The sequence below is a fragment of the Phocoena sinus genome, chromosome 15 (assembly GCF_008692025.1).
Source record: "Phocoena sinus isolate mPhoSin1 chromosome 15, mPhoSin1.pri, whole genome shotgun sequence".
In the NCBI taxonomy this organism is placed as follows: domain Eukaryota; kingdom Metazoa; phylum Chordata; class Mammalia; order Artiodactyla; family Phocoenidae; genus Phocoena; species Phocoena sinus.
The window spans coordinates 50,442,209-50,457,247 of NC_045777.1; the positions used below are offsets into that span (position 1 = coordinate 50,442,209).

Below are 15,039 nucleotides of genomic sequence, written 5' to 3' on the forward strand. Positions count from 1 at the left end.
CTTCTGGGGCTCCCAGAGAAGGGCAGACACCCAAGCTCTGCTGCCTCCTGCGTCTGACCTCGGTTTCCCAACCTGTTAAATGGGCACCAGTGGACTCAGAGTGGCCAGAGTGTCCTCTGTGGTGGATGGAAATGCCGCAGGCTTCAGCCACCCTCAGGGCCCTGATGTCCCCCCCGTGACTCCCCGCTCCCCACTCCTGCAGGGGCCGAATCCCTGTGGGTGGGTGTAGCCATCTGGCCAGACTCCCCAGGGAGGCTAATTCTCCAGTGAGACGCAGCCGCAGCCTCGGGAATTCACCGTGTGGCCCAGAGCTACCCATCAGCTCCAGGGCCTGGTCATTTGTCTCTACAAGGGGACACAAGTGCCAGCCTCACGGGTGGTCATGAGACAATTGCAGGCAACGAGTGCCCGGCCCCCTGGGGCTGTGCCCGAGCCCTCCCAGCTTTGGAGATAATGACCTTCGCACAGCACCTCCACTTAGCTCCCCATTAGCAGCCACCCGGCAGGGGTGGGGCGCAGGGACAAGGAGGCCCTCATAGCTGCTGGTGGGGACGCTGTGCTACACAGCCAGCCCGCCTCGGCCTCAGGCGGTAATGGGGGTCTGAGTGGCTGGCGTGCATGCGGCCGAGTTATTATCTCCCAGACTCTTAATGGACACTTCCTGAGTCCTGTTGATGAGCTGCCATGGGCGAGGGGCCAGTGGCCTGGAGCTCGTCCCCAGGGGGCACAGTGAGAGGGCCTCATGGCCACCATGAGAGCACCTGGCCCTGCTTGTGGGTAGCCCCTGATGCTGTGCCCAGTTCTGCCCAGAACCACGGACACAGAGTGTGGGGCCAGGTGGGCAGCAGGGTTCTGTGGCCCTCACCCACCCGCCCACAGCCCAGCCTGACTCACTTGCTGGCTAAGGAGGGGGCTGGACGAGGAGCCTGGCCACAGAGATGACCAAGGTGCTGGGGGTGGAGGCCCCTCCAGCCCTGACCCTCCACCCCCAGCTCAGGGTCTGGTGCCCACCCTGTGCCGGGTGGGGGTGGCAGGGAGAGGTCCCACAGTTCCCCCGGCGGTCACTGCCCCAGGCCCCGCCCTGCGTGGCCCCTCACAGCCTGGGGGCCAAGTCCCTCAGGGGAGAGCTGGGCCAGCAGCGTGTTCTGACACCGCTGCTCCAGGCTTACTCCCCACTAATGAGGGGAGTGCCGGCTGGCCTCCGGTGACAGCGTCCAGGGCACATGGAGGAAAAGGAGCAGGGCTTCAGTTATCACTGCGGCCACCAGAGCCTGTGACAAGTGGTGACAGGAGGTGACACTCCCTCTGAAGCATCCAGCAGGTGGCCCAGGTGAGCAGAGAAACTGTCGATGCTTTGGCTGTGCCCTGTGTGGTCAGCAGTGAGCAATGAGGGGGGACCTCGACGGTTCTTGGCTGACCCCTCTCCCCAGGTGGTGACTGGGGGTGCCCCAAGCAGGAGACTCCTGGCCCACCATGGCTGAAACATGGGGTCAACAGGCAAACCCCACCTGTCCAGGTACACTCTCTGAGTAGAAAGCTAACATGCTCTTTATTTGAGGGGGAGATGGGTCTCTGCGCCCGCCAGGGTGCCCACCCGGTCACTGGTAGCCGGCCAGCTGGAGGACTGTGGGGTAGCGGGTGCGGTGGGCCATGCACTTCTGGCGGTCGATGAAGAGGCTGTTCATCTTGACAGCGATGTCCTTCTCCAGGCTCATGCGCGTGTCCTCCAGGTTGCGCAGGGACTGCTCTGCTTCCAGAAGCTTCTCCCTCAGAGCCGCCAGGGACAGGTTCAGCTCCTCTACCTCGCTCACCAGCCTGCGGGGGTGGGAGGAAGGGGTGAGTTGGGGCTGCCCTGGGACGCCTGGCCTTCTGGGTGGGGAGAGCGAGGCCCAAGGTCAAAGCCTGGGGGCCCCTGTTGGGGGTCCTGGTCAAGACATTTGGCCATAGAAGGGCTCCCAAAAGGCCCAGAGGGAAACCCAGCAGCCACACTGGGAGAGGGCCGGGCCAGGATACCACATGAACTTCTATTCCTCTATTCTTGGCATCTGGAAGTGAGATGGGCGCCCCTGGAGCTGAGTGAGGACCCAGTTTTCTGAAGGAGTTGAGGGACAGGGAAAGAGGGATGCCCAAGGCAGGGGCACTTCTGCTTAAAAGGCGACTGTGAGCTCAATAAGTTAGAAAACAGAAGACGTGACCCCACCTACGCCTCAAGCCAGGGATGTGTGTCCACCGTGACATTGGAGGTGTGGACGGCCATGAGCAGGATGGTCAGGGCGGCCGTGTGGCCTGGGGAGCTCTGCCTCCCAGACCCTGAGATTTCTCACCAGGGTGAAGCAGGGAGTGTGGCCGCCCCTGGCACTAGGAGCCTGGCACAGTGTCCCCCAAGGGACGCATAGCATCCAGTCATGCTGGGGCAGGGTTGGGGACGTGGAAACCGTGTGTGTGTGTGTGTGTGTGTGTGTGTGTGTGTTGTGCTTGTGTGGGGCCCAATGTCTTTCCTCTTCACATCTGCAGGGCTGTGTGTGGGGGTGAGGGGAGGAGTTCAAGGGGGCCCCAGAGGCTGAGGAAAGCCCGGAGGTGGGTTGGTGACCAGGCCCAGCCCAGGACAGCCCCAGCAGCGACAGGCACCTGAACTGGACAGCGTCTCGGCACAGCTCCACGTTGGGCCGGTGGGAACGCTGGTACAGGCGGGTCTGGGCCACTTTCAGAGGCGCCTCCTTGTCCCTGATGGCCTGCTTCAGCGCTGCGACATTGTGCTCCTGGTTCACGATCTCCCGCAGTGTCTGCACACAGGACAGTCCCTGTGGGTCTCCCCCACCACACCCCAAGCCCTGTGCCACGTCGAGCAGGCGGCTCTGTCCGCTGGCTCTGGGGGAGGAGTGGAGGCAGGGAGGATGTGCATGGCCACCTCGTCCTTCCCATGGGCACCCACAGGCCTGGGGGCGGTGAGGACAGCAAAGCTTGTGGCACAGCAGCTCTGGCCTGAGAGCCCCCAGCCCTGTGGTCACCAGCCCCCGACCCTGGTCGGGAGCTGGAGAGACAAAGGCAGCAAAAGTCACCCTGAGAGCTTAGGGTCAGAGCCCTGCCAGGCCAGGGGCCAGCACCGGGGACACCCCACTAGGCAGCCAGGCCCCACCTCCTTCCACCCTCCTTGCTCCTGCTTGCAGCACCCCCTGGTCAGTCACTCCAGTGACAATGCCACCACCCCCAAATGTCACTTGGTTTCTCATCAGCTTAATGAGGGCCCAGGGAGGAGTGGGGGCCCTGCCTCAGGGGTCCCTCAGGATGGGCGGGGCCAAGGAGGGGCAGGAGCCAGGCCAGGTCGTGACAAAGGCATAGTGGCCAGTGGGGGAGGAGTGGTCTGGGTTACCCAGTCTGGGCCTGGTCTTTCTCTGTGGTTACGTTACCAGGGGGTGTCCAGCCCTAGAGGCTGCCCTGGGCGAGGTCAGGTCGTGGGCTGGGCGTGGCCTGGCGGCGGGGTGGGCGTGGTCTGGCGGCGGGATGGGCGTGGCCGGGCGGCCCCACCTCGCGCAGGTAGTGCTCCAGCTTGTGGCGCGCGCCCTCCAGCTCCTCACAACGCCGCCCGAAGGCCAGGTTCACGGCGTCGCACTGCAGCCGCAAGTCCTCGGATGCGTCCTGCAGGATGCAGTCGACAAGCTTCCGCAGGTTGACCGAGGCCAGGCGTTCGCGCTCGGCGCGGTACAGGTTTTCCTGGGTGAACTTGGCCCAGGTCTCGGGAGTGGAGGCACTGCGGGCAGGGAGTGCGCGGGCACCGCGGTCGGTGGGGGCACCTGCCAATGGCTCCGGTTTGCAGCAGGGCCTCCCCGCGCCCGCCGCGCCCGGTGTCCCCTGCGCCGCTGCATAAACTACCACCCCCAGTCCTAGCGCCACTCCCCGTCCCGCCCCCCGCGCCACCCGGAGCGCCTCCCCGCGCGCTCCCCGGGCCTCCTGCTCCCCCAGCTCCGCCCCGCTAGCCCCGCGACCCCAGCTCCCCACTCCGTGTCTTCCGTGCCTCCTGCGCCCCCCGGTGGTTCCCGCGCCCCAGTGCCTCCTACGTCCCTGGGCTCTGCGCCACGCTGGGGCTGTGTTGCGATGGGTGGTGGCCCAGCGCCCCCTGCCGGCCTTATGCGGAGCTGCAGTCAGCCGCCCTGCCTCAGGCGGCCCCGCACCCTGGGTCCTGCCTCCCTCGCAAACCCCAGCCCCTGTGGTGAACCGTGTGTGCTGGGCACTTGGGCGAGGTCCCGCTCGCCTGCCCATCCCCAGCGGAGGGACTAGGAGCCCAGGTGGGATCTCGCAGGTGGGGGCGGGGCGTTTGTGCACAGCCCCTGCGGAAGATCCCACCTCTCCTCGAACTTGGCGGAGTGCGGGTAGAACTGCAAGTCGGAGCTCTGGTTGTGGTAGCGGCAGCAGGCCTCGTCGATGTTGCAGGCCTCCACTTTGTCGGACCAGTCCATCTCGCACGTTTCCTTGTGCTCGTGATTCATCCTGGGGAGAGCGGGCAGGGCCTGCTGTCTGTGTGGGTGGGGAGCTGGGCCCACCTGGGCGCAGGGCAGGGTAAGCCCCCCAAGTGGCAGGGTAGGCCCTGGGATGCTGGCCTGGGTTCTGGATGCCCAGGCCCCTCGGCCATGCAGCAATCTGCCACCCCTACCTGCCCAGTGCCTCCACCCAGCCCCTTGCTCCTGGCTATGACTGGGGACAATCCCTCACTTCTCTGAGCCTCAGGGCCGGGTCACCCCAACTTCCTGCCCATAGCTAGCCTGAGGGGTAGGGGGACATCCTGAGGGCAGCCCTAGAGGCCACTCAGACCCACCGAATCTGGTTCACGACCTGCATCATGGTCCTTTTCAGGAGCTCCTGAATGTTCCGGATGAGGTCTGCCTCCTGGGGAAGAAGACCCCCGTCCCTGGTGAGAGTCTGAGAACAGCCAGGCTGGTGGGGCCCACAGGCAGCCTCTCAAACCTCTAGGAGAAGCTGAGATTTGGGGTGACCCCCAGTGGAACTGGGGGCTCTGCCAGCACCTAACCTCTGCGGGTGGCCTTGGGCCCCAGCTGCTTTCCTGGAAATGGGACATGAGCCTGGCTTTCTCGCCGGATTTATTCTGGGCTGTTTGGGGCGGTGCAGTGGGTCTTTTCTTCTGGGGGCTTCTATGGGCTGTAGGGAGGATCACCCAGAAGTGGTTCCCACTTGCTGGGCACTTAGCACCCCCTGGGCTCTGGGGCCACCCCTGCAGCCTGCCCAAGACACTGAGGGCACCAGCCTGCCCACTGGCCCCTGGACAGCCTGGCGACAGCCTATGAGGACCCCGGCCACCGGGGACCAGGAGCCCCCCTGGGGCTGCCCCTTGGGGCCTTGGGCTCAGAGAGGCCTTACCCAGACAAAGGACACAACGGGAAACCCTGTGTTTCCTCCTGCTACCCTGACAGTTTCACTTTCTGGGCAGGAAAAACTCTTACCCCCTGATTTGAATTTTCCCCTCTGTTGGGCTCTAAACCCTACGTGCCCAGTTCTGACCCGTGGGTCCATCTCCCTGTCCTGGCCCCTTTGTTGTCCATGTACTGCTGGGCGGGGGACCTGGCTCAGGGCAGAGGGTTCACTCCCAGAGCCTTGGGAGGTTCTTGAGTGAATGAGTGTGAGGGTGGGGTGTTGGGGGGACAGAGGAAGGGCCTGGGGCCAGGAGGAGGTAGGTACTCAAGGTTCTGTCCTGAGCTTGGGGTTTGCAGGGGGTCCCCGGGCACCTGGGCTGGCTGTCTGTTTCCCCCATATCTCATGAGTGCCTGTGGCCTACAGCCTGTTTGCAGGTGAGGCTCTTCCCTGCCAGCATCAGGGGCCTGGCCTGGGTGACTCCCTGATCCTTTGGGGGCTTCCCCAAGGACAGGTCCTGCCAGGTTTGGAGGGGAAAGGGCTCTTTGTGGGATGCATGTGGCCCCCACCCCGCTTTATCCCATCCACGCCTGCACACTGGTCTGAGGCTGGATTTCCAACACGGGCATGGGGGCGGGGCATGGGGGGCTCTGCCTCTGGGAACTCAGGGTCAGGCTTAATTTGCATGACCCAGGGTGACCAAAGGGGCTGTTCAGCAGGTGCCAGGACCCAGGGGTGACTGAGGGACCACACAGTGGGTGCAGGCACCACCATGACCCAACCACATCCCAACCTCAGTTAGCCACTCCTGAGGCTCAGCTCAGGCCCTTCCTGGTTTTCGGGGGTGTGTGGAGGGGCATCAGGGCTTATGGGGTACTGGCCAGGCCCCGCCCTGCCTCAGTGGCCTCTGACTGTCTCAGCCTCAGACAATCATCCCAATATACATTCCAGGTATGAATGCTGCCACGGCCTGGGCCCTGCCTCACCCCCTCGTGGGAGCCATAATGGGGCAGGGGGCAGAGCAGGAACCCTGGACCCGGGGCTAGGGTGAGTGGATAAGCACCAAAGTCCAGCCCCTGCCCCCAACCATGCTCAACCCCCATGCTGGGACCTGCCCCCAGGCCACAGTGCACCCAACCCAGCATGTCCTGGCTGGGCCCACCTTGCAGGGAGCAAGGCCTTGCCCAGCACCCACTATAAGGACCAGACTGTGGGAAGGCCAGACCCAGCACCCTCCTGGGGCCAGGGATGGCACCTCCCCCTGGGCGGTCTGAGCCCTGCCCCTGCCCCCAGCCGGGGCGGCCCCAGTCGGTTCTGGTCCCCCACCTACAAGCAGAGCCACCTTCTCTGCGCCTGGGCATGTGTTTGTGTGTCCCTGCATGTGCTGAGGGGAGCAGGCTCCCTGTGCCTGTGTGCAGCCACGTGGTACATGGGCACCAAGGCCTCTGCCAGCCATGCCGTGGGGGCATACGGGTGTCCACTCTCAGCCCAGGGAAGGTCATGCTCCCTAGGGAGAGGTGGGGCAGCCCGGTCTGCAGTTCTGGGGGCTGGGAGGGGCCAAACCTTCAGCAGCTCCATCTCCACGCAGTCACGCACAAGGTCGGGGTGCTGGCGGCGCTCCCGGCACTGCAGGTTGTCAGTGGCTATGGAGAAGGGCACGGCCGTGGCATCCAGGGTGCGCTCCAGCCGCTGCTTCTGGGCCAGCAGCAGGTCAGTCTCTGCGACCAGCTCTTCCACCTGGCGCTGCAGCTCCAACTTCCAGCAGTGCATGTCCTTCAGGCGCTCGCCCACCTTCTTCGTGGAGTCCTGCTGCGTGCGCTGCGCCAGCGCCTCAGTCTCGGCCACCAGCTGCCGGCTCTCGTGGTGCTGCTGCTCCGACTGGTCGAGGTCGGCAAAGGCCTGGTGGTAGCGGGCATAGCAGTTCTGGAACCACTCATCCACCAGGTATTTGGCCGTGCGGAAGCCAGCGGTGGCCAGGCCCGAGGACGTGTGGGCGCCTGTGTTTCGGGCCACATCGTACAGCTTGCGGGGCAGCTGGCATGCTGGCACCGTTTGCGGGGCGGGCTCCTTGGTCAGAAGTATATCTGTCTGCGCCATGGTGTGCCTGGGCACGGGGTGGGGGGGAGGAGAGGGAGGAGGGCCACTCAGCACGGTCAGCAGGGCAGCTCCAGCCACTCTGTCCCCAAGCAGGACATGGCTTCTGGTCTCGTAGACAGATACACACCAAGCCCTCCTGTTGCTAGGCAACAGGGATCCGCCCCCCCCCCCGCCCCCGCGGCCCTCTTAAAGGGCCAGGCAGGCCCCAGCCCCACCTGTCCTGGCCACGTCTGGCACCTGCCTGGAGGAACTGCATCTGCACCACACCCGAGGCCAGGCTCTTGTCTCCTGTGTCTTACTGGTTCCAGTGGGGCTGTACCCCTGGGCACACAGGTGTCTCTGACGGGGAGTTGAATTCAGCCTCCAGTGGGTACCTTGAATCAGATGCCCAAATCTTCCCCACAATGTAGGTAGGTCCTGTCCTGGGAACAGTGTCCCCAAGGCCACCCAGAGCCTGGTGTGTGTCTCCTGGTCCGCGGGGAGGGGTGAACATCTCTAAGTTCCCCATCCTGGGCAGGGAGCCTAAGTGTCAGGGCGATGCCCAATATGGCCAGCAGAGGGCGCCATTGGCCGTGAAATACTGTGCAGCTGGCAGGGCAGCGTCTCCTGGGGTTCTCCTGAGTCAACCCAGCCGGCAACGCTGTGGCCTGGATGACCTCTGGCACCTCGCACTCTGACCCATCCCATGGACCCACCAGTGCTCGTAACAGGACATACACACCCCACCCCCAGCACAGTCCCGTGGTCCCTGCCCCTCCACCTCTCCCACTGCTGCCCCATCCCCCACTTGGGCCACACAAGCCCCCAGAGCACCTCAGATGCACCAGCCTGGGCTTACCCTTGGCCTGGGCGCCCATGCCCTCCTCCCAGGGCCCTGACCCTTGGCACTGGCACCCCTCACTTGACAGATGACATTCGTACCACCTGGCACACAGTAGGTGTTTCAAAAATGTAGGCTTTGGAGACAGCAGCCCAAGACCTCCTCCAACTCAGCCCATCATCGGGGCTGATGGCCTGAGGAACCACCTTGAACTTCTCTGTGCTTAGTTTCCCAGGTGGCAGTGGATACACAGGGCCTGCTGGTGGGGGAGAACCACGGGAGGGACCACTGTCCACCTTTGACTTAGAACCTGCTCTTCACACACCATCTTTCCCAGAGCAGGATGGACCTGCCCGGGGTCCAACCCAGGGAACCAGCCAGAACACGTGGGACTGGAACCGAACTCCCTGACATTGCACGACCCTGGGGTGTGGCGGGTGGGCCAGCAGGGGGCCCTCTTCGCATGTGGGGGTCCCAGTCTAACTCTCCCCGTGATAGGATATGGTCCCCAAGGCGGGGCTCTGGGCCAACCTGGCCCTGACCCTGGACAGCAGTAGATCCCACGGCCTCCGGCCTTTAGTCCAGAGGCGAGTGGCGCTCATGGGATGAAGACTTCTGGGACGACTCAAGCCCTGCGCTTTACCACGTGGCTGGACAGGAGGCCCGCCCCCCCCTGCACCCTGAGCCTCAGTTTCCCCATTCGGGGAGTGAAGTTACACCGGCCTCTGCATGGAGCTGCTGTGGGCATGGCCTGAGTGGAGGCCAGGAAATGGCTGGCCTGGTACCCGGTGCTGGGAGTGACAAGCGCCCCCCTTGGCCCCTTCCCACCCCCGCACAGCACCCCTCCCCAACCCAGCCTTGCAGGGTCTCTTGGGGTGAATCCCCCATTGCAGGAGCTGAGGTGAGCAAGGTCTGTGCAGGCAGGTGTGTACAGCCGCGTGTCAAGACGCAGAGGCGGGTGCATTGATTTATTAAATTTATGTTTCCAAATTGCATTAGCGTCGGGAAAATTGAGTCTTAGGGCATGCCAGGACTGCCCAGCACCCTTCTCTCCAGCAGCATTCAGGCAGTGGCTCAGAGGCTGCGGTAGGGCCAACAAAGCCCTGAGGCCCCAACACTCCCCTCCAGACTGCTTGCACGCCCCCAGGGATGGGACACTCCCCTCCTCCCAGGGCAGCTCTGGAGGGCGCCCCCCAGCATGCTCCTCCCTTGGGGTCGGCCCCTTTAACAAACCCTTCCCAGGCCTGGGCCTGATCATTCTGGATAAACTGAGATAGGAGGAGGCAGATGAGGAGGGAGAGGATGGCGGGGTAATGACACCCCTTCCTGAGAGCTCGCCGGCAGGCCTGCACCAGCATCGTCGGGGGGGCCCCGGCAGCTACTCTCCCTCTGTGCAGAGGGGACACTGAGCCATGGCCCCAGCAGCACAGCCGGGAGGCAGCAGGCCGACTTGGCACACAGGCCGCCGGCATTTGCCCCAGGACCCAGCAGGGGGAGCAGCTCAGAGAGGATGCGGCTCGGCATCTTGGGAGAAGCCCCTCGCAGGGAGGGGGCATGCCCAGGGTCCCCGATTTGGGCCCTCTGCGCCCCGTGGCTGGACCTCCTGACCCCAGTGCCCCCTTTTATGGACTCAGAGTTGGATGGGTCAGCTGAGCCCCTAGAAGCTGGGGGTGGGTCTTCAGTCAGCTGGGGGCCATGGAGGGCACTCTGCCTCAACTGAGCCCCCGGGTTGGGACCCGAACACGGGGAGGGCAGGGCCAAGTTCACCTGGGCCACAGATGGGCCTTCCGGCAGGGGATGGGGAACAGGGTTACAGCTCCATCACGGGCGTCCCTGTGTCAAGGACGATTAGGAGGGAGATGGCCCACCTGGAGGACGGTCCAGAGGCTGCCCTGGCCCGCACCCCGAGCTCCCAGCAGGCATCCTGCAGCACAGCCCGGAAGTGGCTGCAGAGCACCGACCCCAGCTGTGCAGGATAACCAGGACGCAGGGCAGCCCAGGAGACACACACCCCTGCCCCAGGCCTGGGGTCCTGTCCCCACACAGGGCCTACAGCAGGGTCACTCTGGAACGGCTCTGACCCATTCCATGTCACCGTCCCTGGGGACCCCTGTGGGCACCAGTAGTGGATGAGCCTGGTGAGAAGGGCTCCTCCTGCTGGGTCCAGCCCAGCTTGCCCCTGGCCCAAGGCCCCTGCTCACTCGCGGTCCAGCCTGGAAGTTGCCAGATGGGGAGACAGGAGCCTGTCACTTCTGCTCAGCTTCACAGCCTGCAGCTCACCCTGAGAGGCCCAGGTAGCCATGATGGGCCCAAGGTCACTCAGATGCCAGGGGCAGAGACTCAGCCATCTGACCTCCTCAGACCATACCCCCCCACCACGCCCTCCCCACTCTCCCACCTGAAATGACAGCTCAAGGAGCCTCTGGCCACCAGCCGACCACCTGCCAGGCACAGGCAGGAGGTGCATCCTCACCTGTCTCTCCTGGGGCCAGTGGAACATTTTAATAACGGGAGGATTTGCAGCGGTTCAGACAGCCCTGAGCCCGGCCTTGGCCACGGTCACAGTGGATGCCGGGGAAGTCACGGAGCAGGGAGGGGCCCCACATGTAGGAGGGGAGGATGAGCAGGCCCACTCCTCCAGGTCCAGCAGCTCAGAGTGTGGACAGGAGGCCGAGGGGGAGGGGGAGGGGGCTCAGGAGGGCTTCCTGGAGGAAAAGTCCCCTTGGCTGAGGCTTGAAGGGCACACAGTCCAGATGGGGGCAGGCAACCCCAAGGCTGTGGGGGGGGGCATGAGGGTGGTCTGACCCCCAAGACGGCCGTGGAGCCCCTTCCCTGGGGGGTGTGAGGCCCGGCAGAGGCACTGGTGCTGCAAGACCGGACAAGTAGACAGGACTTGAGTGCGGGCAGGCGGGCAGGCGGGAGTGAGGCTGCAGCCAGAGGCCTGGCCCCCGGCCGAGGTGGGCTCCATGCCACATCCCTCAACTAGGCAGCCGGGTGGACGAGAGAGAGTCTGACAAGCTGAGGACTCACTTGGCTCGGCTCCCCGGCCTGGTCCTGCGTGGTGGGGGGAGGGGGGGCTGAGGGCCACGAGCGCTGTCCTGCCCACGCCTCACCAGGGAGGACATCACACGTGGGACGCAGTTCATCCACCCGGAGGTGGGCGCTACATGTGGCAGCTGCAGGTGGCCGGGGCCTGGTCACCCAGAGGCTGTGTGGCTGGGAACCATCATGGGATCATGCCTCTGTTTCCCCATCTGTGAAACGGGGATTCGGGTATTCTCTCCCTTGTGGTACGTGAGGATGGAGGGAGGCGTGTGTGCAGCTCCTGGTACGGCTGCCCCCTCGTTTGGGTGGCCTCACCCCCTGGCCTTGTTCCCACGCTCAGGTCCTTCCTGTGTGAGGTCTGTGGCGTGGAGAGGTGGCCACAGGTGGAAGAGAAGGCTGGGAGGGCCCAGAAACAGGTGGTCCTGGGTACCCACCCGGGGTGGGGGGGGCCGGCAAGGAGCTGATGGTTGTCGAGCAACAGGGGGCTGGGAGGTGGACACCATGCCCTCAACCTTCACCGCCGCTCGGGAACCCTGCTCTCCAGAACTAACTGCACACATGTCCGAGCTCAATGGGTTTTATTTTTATGTACGTGGAAGGTTAGTTATGCCTCTCGACCTCGGAGAACTGGCCCTCCGTAGGGGACGTCCTGTGTGCCCCCGCAGTGCATGCCCCCTCTCATCACCCAGGGGCCAGCGGGCCCCAGGGTAGGTTCTGGGCTGTGTTTGTGGATTTGCTCTGCAAGCTGCCGGATTCTAGCTTTCTGGCTTCTGGCTTCTGCCCCCAGGTGGGTGAGGCTGGTGTAGAGGCTTAGGCCGGCTTCCTGGGGGGTGGGCCCAGTGCCTGCCCACTGGTGGGAGGAGCTGGTGGGTAGGGCAGGTCAAGGGGCGTGTCTAGAGGTGGCTCTGGGCTCAGGAAGTCTTAGGCAGCCAGTCTGCTGATAGGTGGGGTTGTGTTCTCGACCTGTTGGTGTTTGGCCTGAGGTGTCGCAGCTCCGGAGCCTACAGGCTGTCGGGTGGGGCCAGGCCTTGGTGCTAATGACCCAAGCAAGAGATCTGCCTCCAGCGAGGGTTTAACACTCCCGGACAATTTCCGTCACCAGTTTTTGTGACCCCAGAGAGAGCCACAGCTGCCCCCACCTCCCCAGGAGACCCTCCAAGACCGGCAGGTAGGTCCATCCCAGGCTCCTGTGGAGTCACTGCCTGGGTCCTGGTGCAGGAGACCTTGTGTGTGCCCTCCAAGAGTGTGTGCGCCCTCCAGTCCTGTGGAGCTCCTGCGATCAAGCCCCACTGGCCTATCAGAGTCAAATGCTCTGGGGGCTACTTCTCCGGATGCCAGACCCCCAGGCTGGGGAGCCTGATGGGGAGCTTAGAACTCTCACTCCTGTGGGAGAACTTCTGCTATATAATTATCCTCCAGTTTGTGGGTCACGCACCTGGCAGGTATGGGACTTGATTATATGGTGAGTGCCCCCTCCTACTGAAACCATACAACTCACGTGGGATTTGAACCCAGCCAAAACCCAGATTGGGACTTGAACCCACAGGCTGGGACTCAAACCACTGTCTTTTAATTGACACACACCTGGTCTCAGGACTTAATGAAGCTCAGGTTCTTTATGTCTCAGCACAGAAGGAATTCAGCGAGAGGCAAAGTGATAGGTAAGAAGTGGATTTATTTATAGAGATACACATTCCATAGACAGAATGCGGTCTGTCTCAAAAGGCGAGAGCAGCCCCAGAGCATGGGGTCCTCTTGGAAAGTGAGAGCAGCCTGCCCTGAGAGAAACCCTCTGCAGACAGAGTGTGGACCATCTCATGAGGCGAGAGGCCCAGAAATATAGTGCGGTTAGTTTTTATGGGCTGGGTAGTTTCATAGGCTAATGACTGGGAGGATTATTCCAACTGGGAAAGGGTGGGGATTTCCAGGAGTTGGGCCACCACCCACTTTTTGGCCTTTGATGGTCAGCCTCAGAATTGTCCTGGCACCTGTGGGGCTGTCATTTAGCTAATGTATTACAATGAGCCTATAATGAGGCTCAAGGTCTACTGGAGGTCGGATCTTCTGCCAACTTGGGCCTAATCGGTTCTAACCAGTTTATAGTCATAACCACAATGGCTATGTCATTCATAAAGGGTTGTGCCATGCCCCTTTCCCTCGTTTTTCACTACCATCTCATCTCGTTGTGGTTTCTTCTTTGTCTTTGGATGTACAATATCTTTTCTCGTAGGTTCCAGCCTTTTTGATCGATGGTTGTTCAGCAGTTAGTTGTGATTTTGGTGTGATCATGAGATGAGCTCAGGTCCTTCTACTCTGCCATCTTGTCTCCTGTTCTCCTAAACAGGTTTTAGAAGAAGCTTTAAAACTCCAGAACGGATGAGATAGCGTGTAGAACCCAACTGCAGGAGGCATGTGGATGTCTGGCTCTTGGCAGAAGAGGAGGAATCACTGGGCGCAGGACAGACAGGCGAATACTTATTGAAATGGCTTTACAGAGAAACTTCTGCCCAAGGAAGAGGAGCGGGACGGAGCTGCAGGGACCTAAGGAACGAGGCGCGGATGGGTGCCCGCCAGTGAGGTGACCCGGGAGAGCCTGTCCGCATCTGTAAATCGCAGTAACGAGCCACCGCTGGAGGTAAGAACCGTGCCTGGCACAGGGCAAGCCCTGAAGGAGCGTTTGTTACTACTGTCACTGCTTCTTTATTGTGTATAACACACATAACAGAAAATTTACCATGTTTACCATTTTCAAGTGTACAAGTTGGCAGCATCGAGCGCATTCACAAGGCTGTGCAAGTACCACCTGCATCCAGTTCCAGAACTTTTTTGTCACCCCAGATGGAAGCCCTGTCCCCATTAGCACTCACTCCCCGCCCCCTTCCCCCAGCCCCCAGCAGCCCCCAGTCTCCGTCTGTCTCTGAGGATTTCTCTGTTCTGGATGTTTCCGGTAAGTGGAATCATAGGTATTTGTCCTTTGGCATCTGGCTCCTTTTGCTGCACAAGCTGTTTTAAGGGTGCATCCAGGTTGTAGCCTGTGTCAGTGCTTCACTTCTTTTCATGGCTGAGTAATACTCCACCACGTGGCTCTAGCTCATTGTGTTTATCATCTTCAGCTGGTGGACCTTTGGGTTGTTCCCACCTTTCAGCTTTTGTTAACAGTGCTGCTGTGAACGTGGGCATCAGGTTTTTATTTGAACACTGCTTTCCATCCTTTGGAGTGTGTTATTGTTTTTATTACCCAGACACCACTTGAAAATAATAGAAACCTGAAGGACTTCCCGCCACCAACACACCCCCATCGAACCAGGGGAAACGACAGCAGTTTGAAACCCAGTGCAGGCCGGGCTGCGGAGAAACCCACACTTGTCTGTCCTGTGGGCCCGGCCAGCTGGGTCAGCTTTTCTGGGAGCAGTTTGGCAGGTGATGTCGAGAGCCATTCCTGCACCCGACACGGCAATTCCAGCCCTTGAAATCCAGTCCTAGGAAAGAATCGCAAATAAGGGGGAATCTTTAAAAAAAAGAAAAAAGTCACTTGTACCAAGCTGCACAGCACTGAAATTTATAATCAGAACAAAGTGGAAAGAAGCAGTGTATCCAACAACTGGGCCGGTGGAGCCACAAGGAAGATTCAGTTCCAAGGACATGAGTGTCTGGGATCTGGACACAGATGAGCAATGCCTGAGATGTGTTCATGAAACAGAGGGCCCCGAGACGTG

The 15,039-nt window shown here is 61.9% G+C and overlaps 1 protein-coding gene across 1 annotated transcript; it reads right to left on the reverse strand.

The window, feature by feature from the left end:
- Positions 1-1,530: 1,530 nt before the first annotated feature.
- On the reverse strand, positions 1,531-7,547 carry TEKT4 (tektin 4). Its single transcript, XM_032606454.1, has 6 exons — positions 6,925-7,547; positions 4,811-4,881; positions 4,342-4,485; positions 3,526-3,748; positions 2,629-2,783; positions 1,531-1,815 (listed from the first exon to the last, which is right to left on the reverse strand). Exons 1-6 carry the CDS (start codon positions 7,456-7,458, stop codon positions 1,599-1,601), a joined length of 1,344 nt encoding a protein of 447 aa, XP_032462345.1. The 5' UTR covers positions 7,459-7,547; the 3' UTR covers positions 1,531-1,598.
- Positions 7,548-15,039: the final 7,492 nt, after the last annotated feature.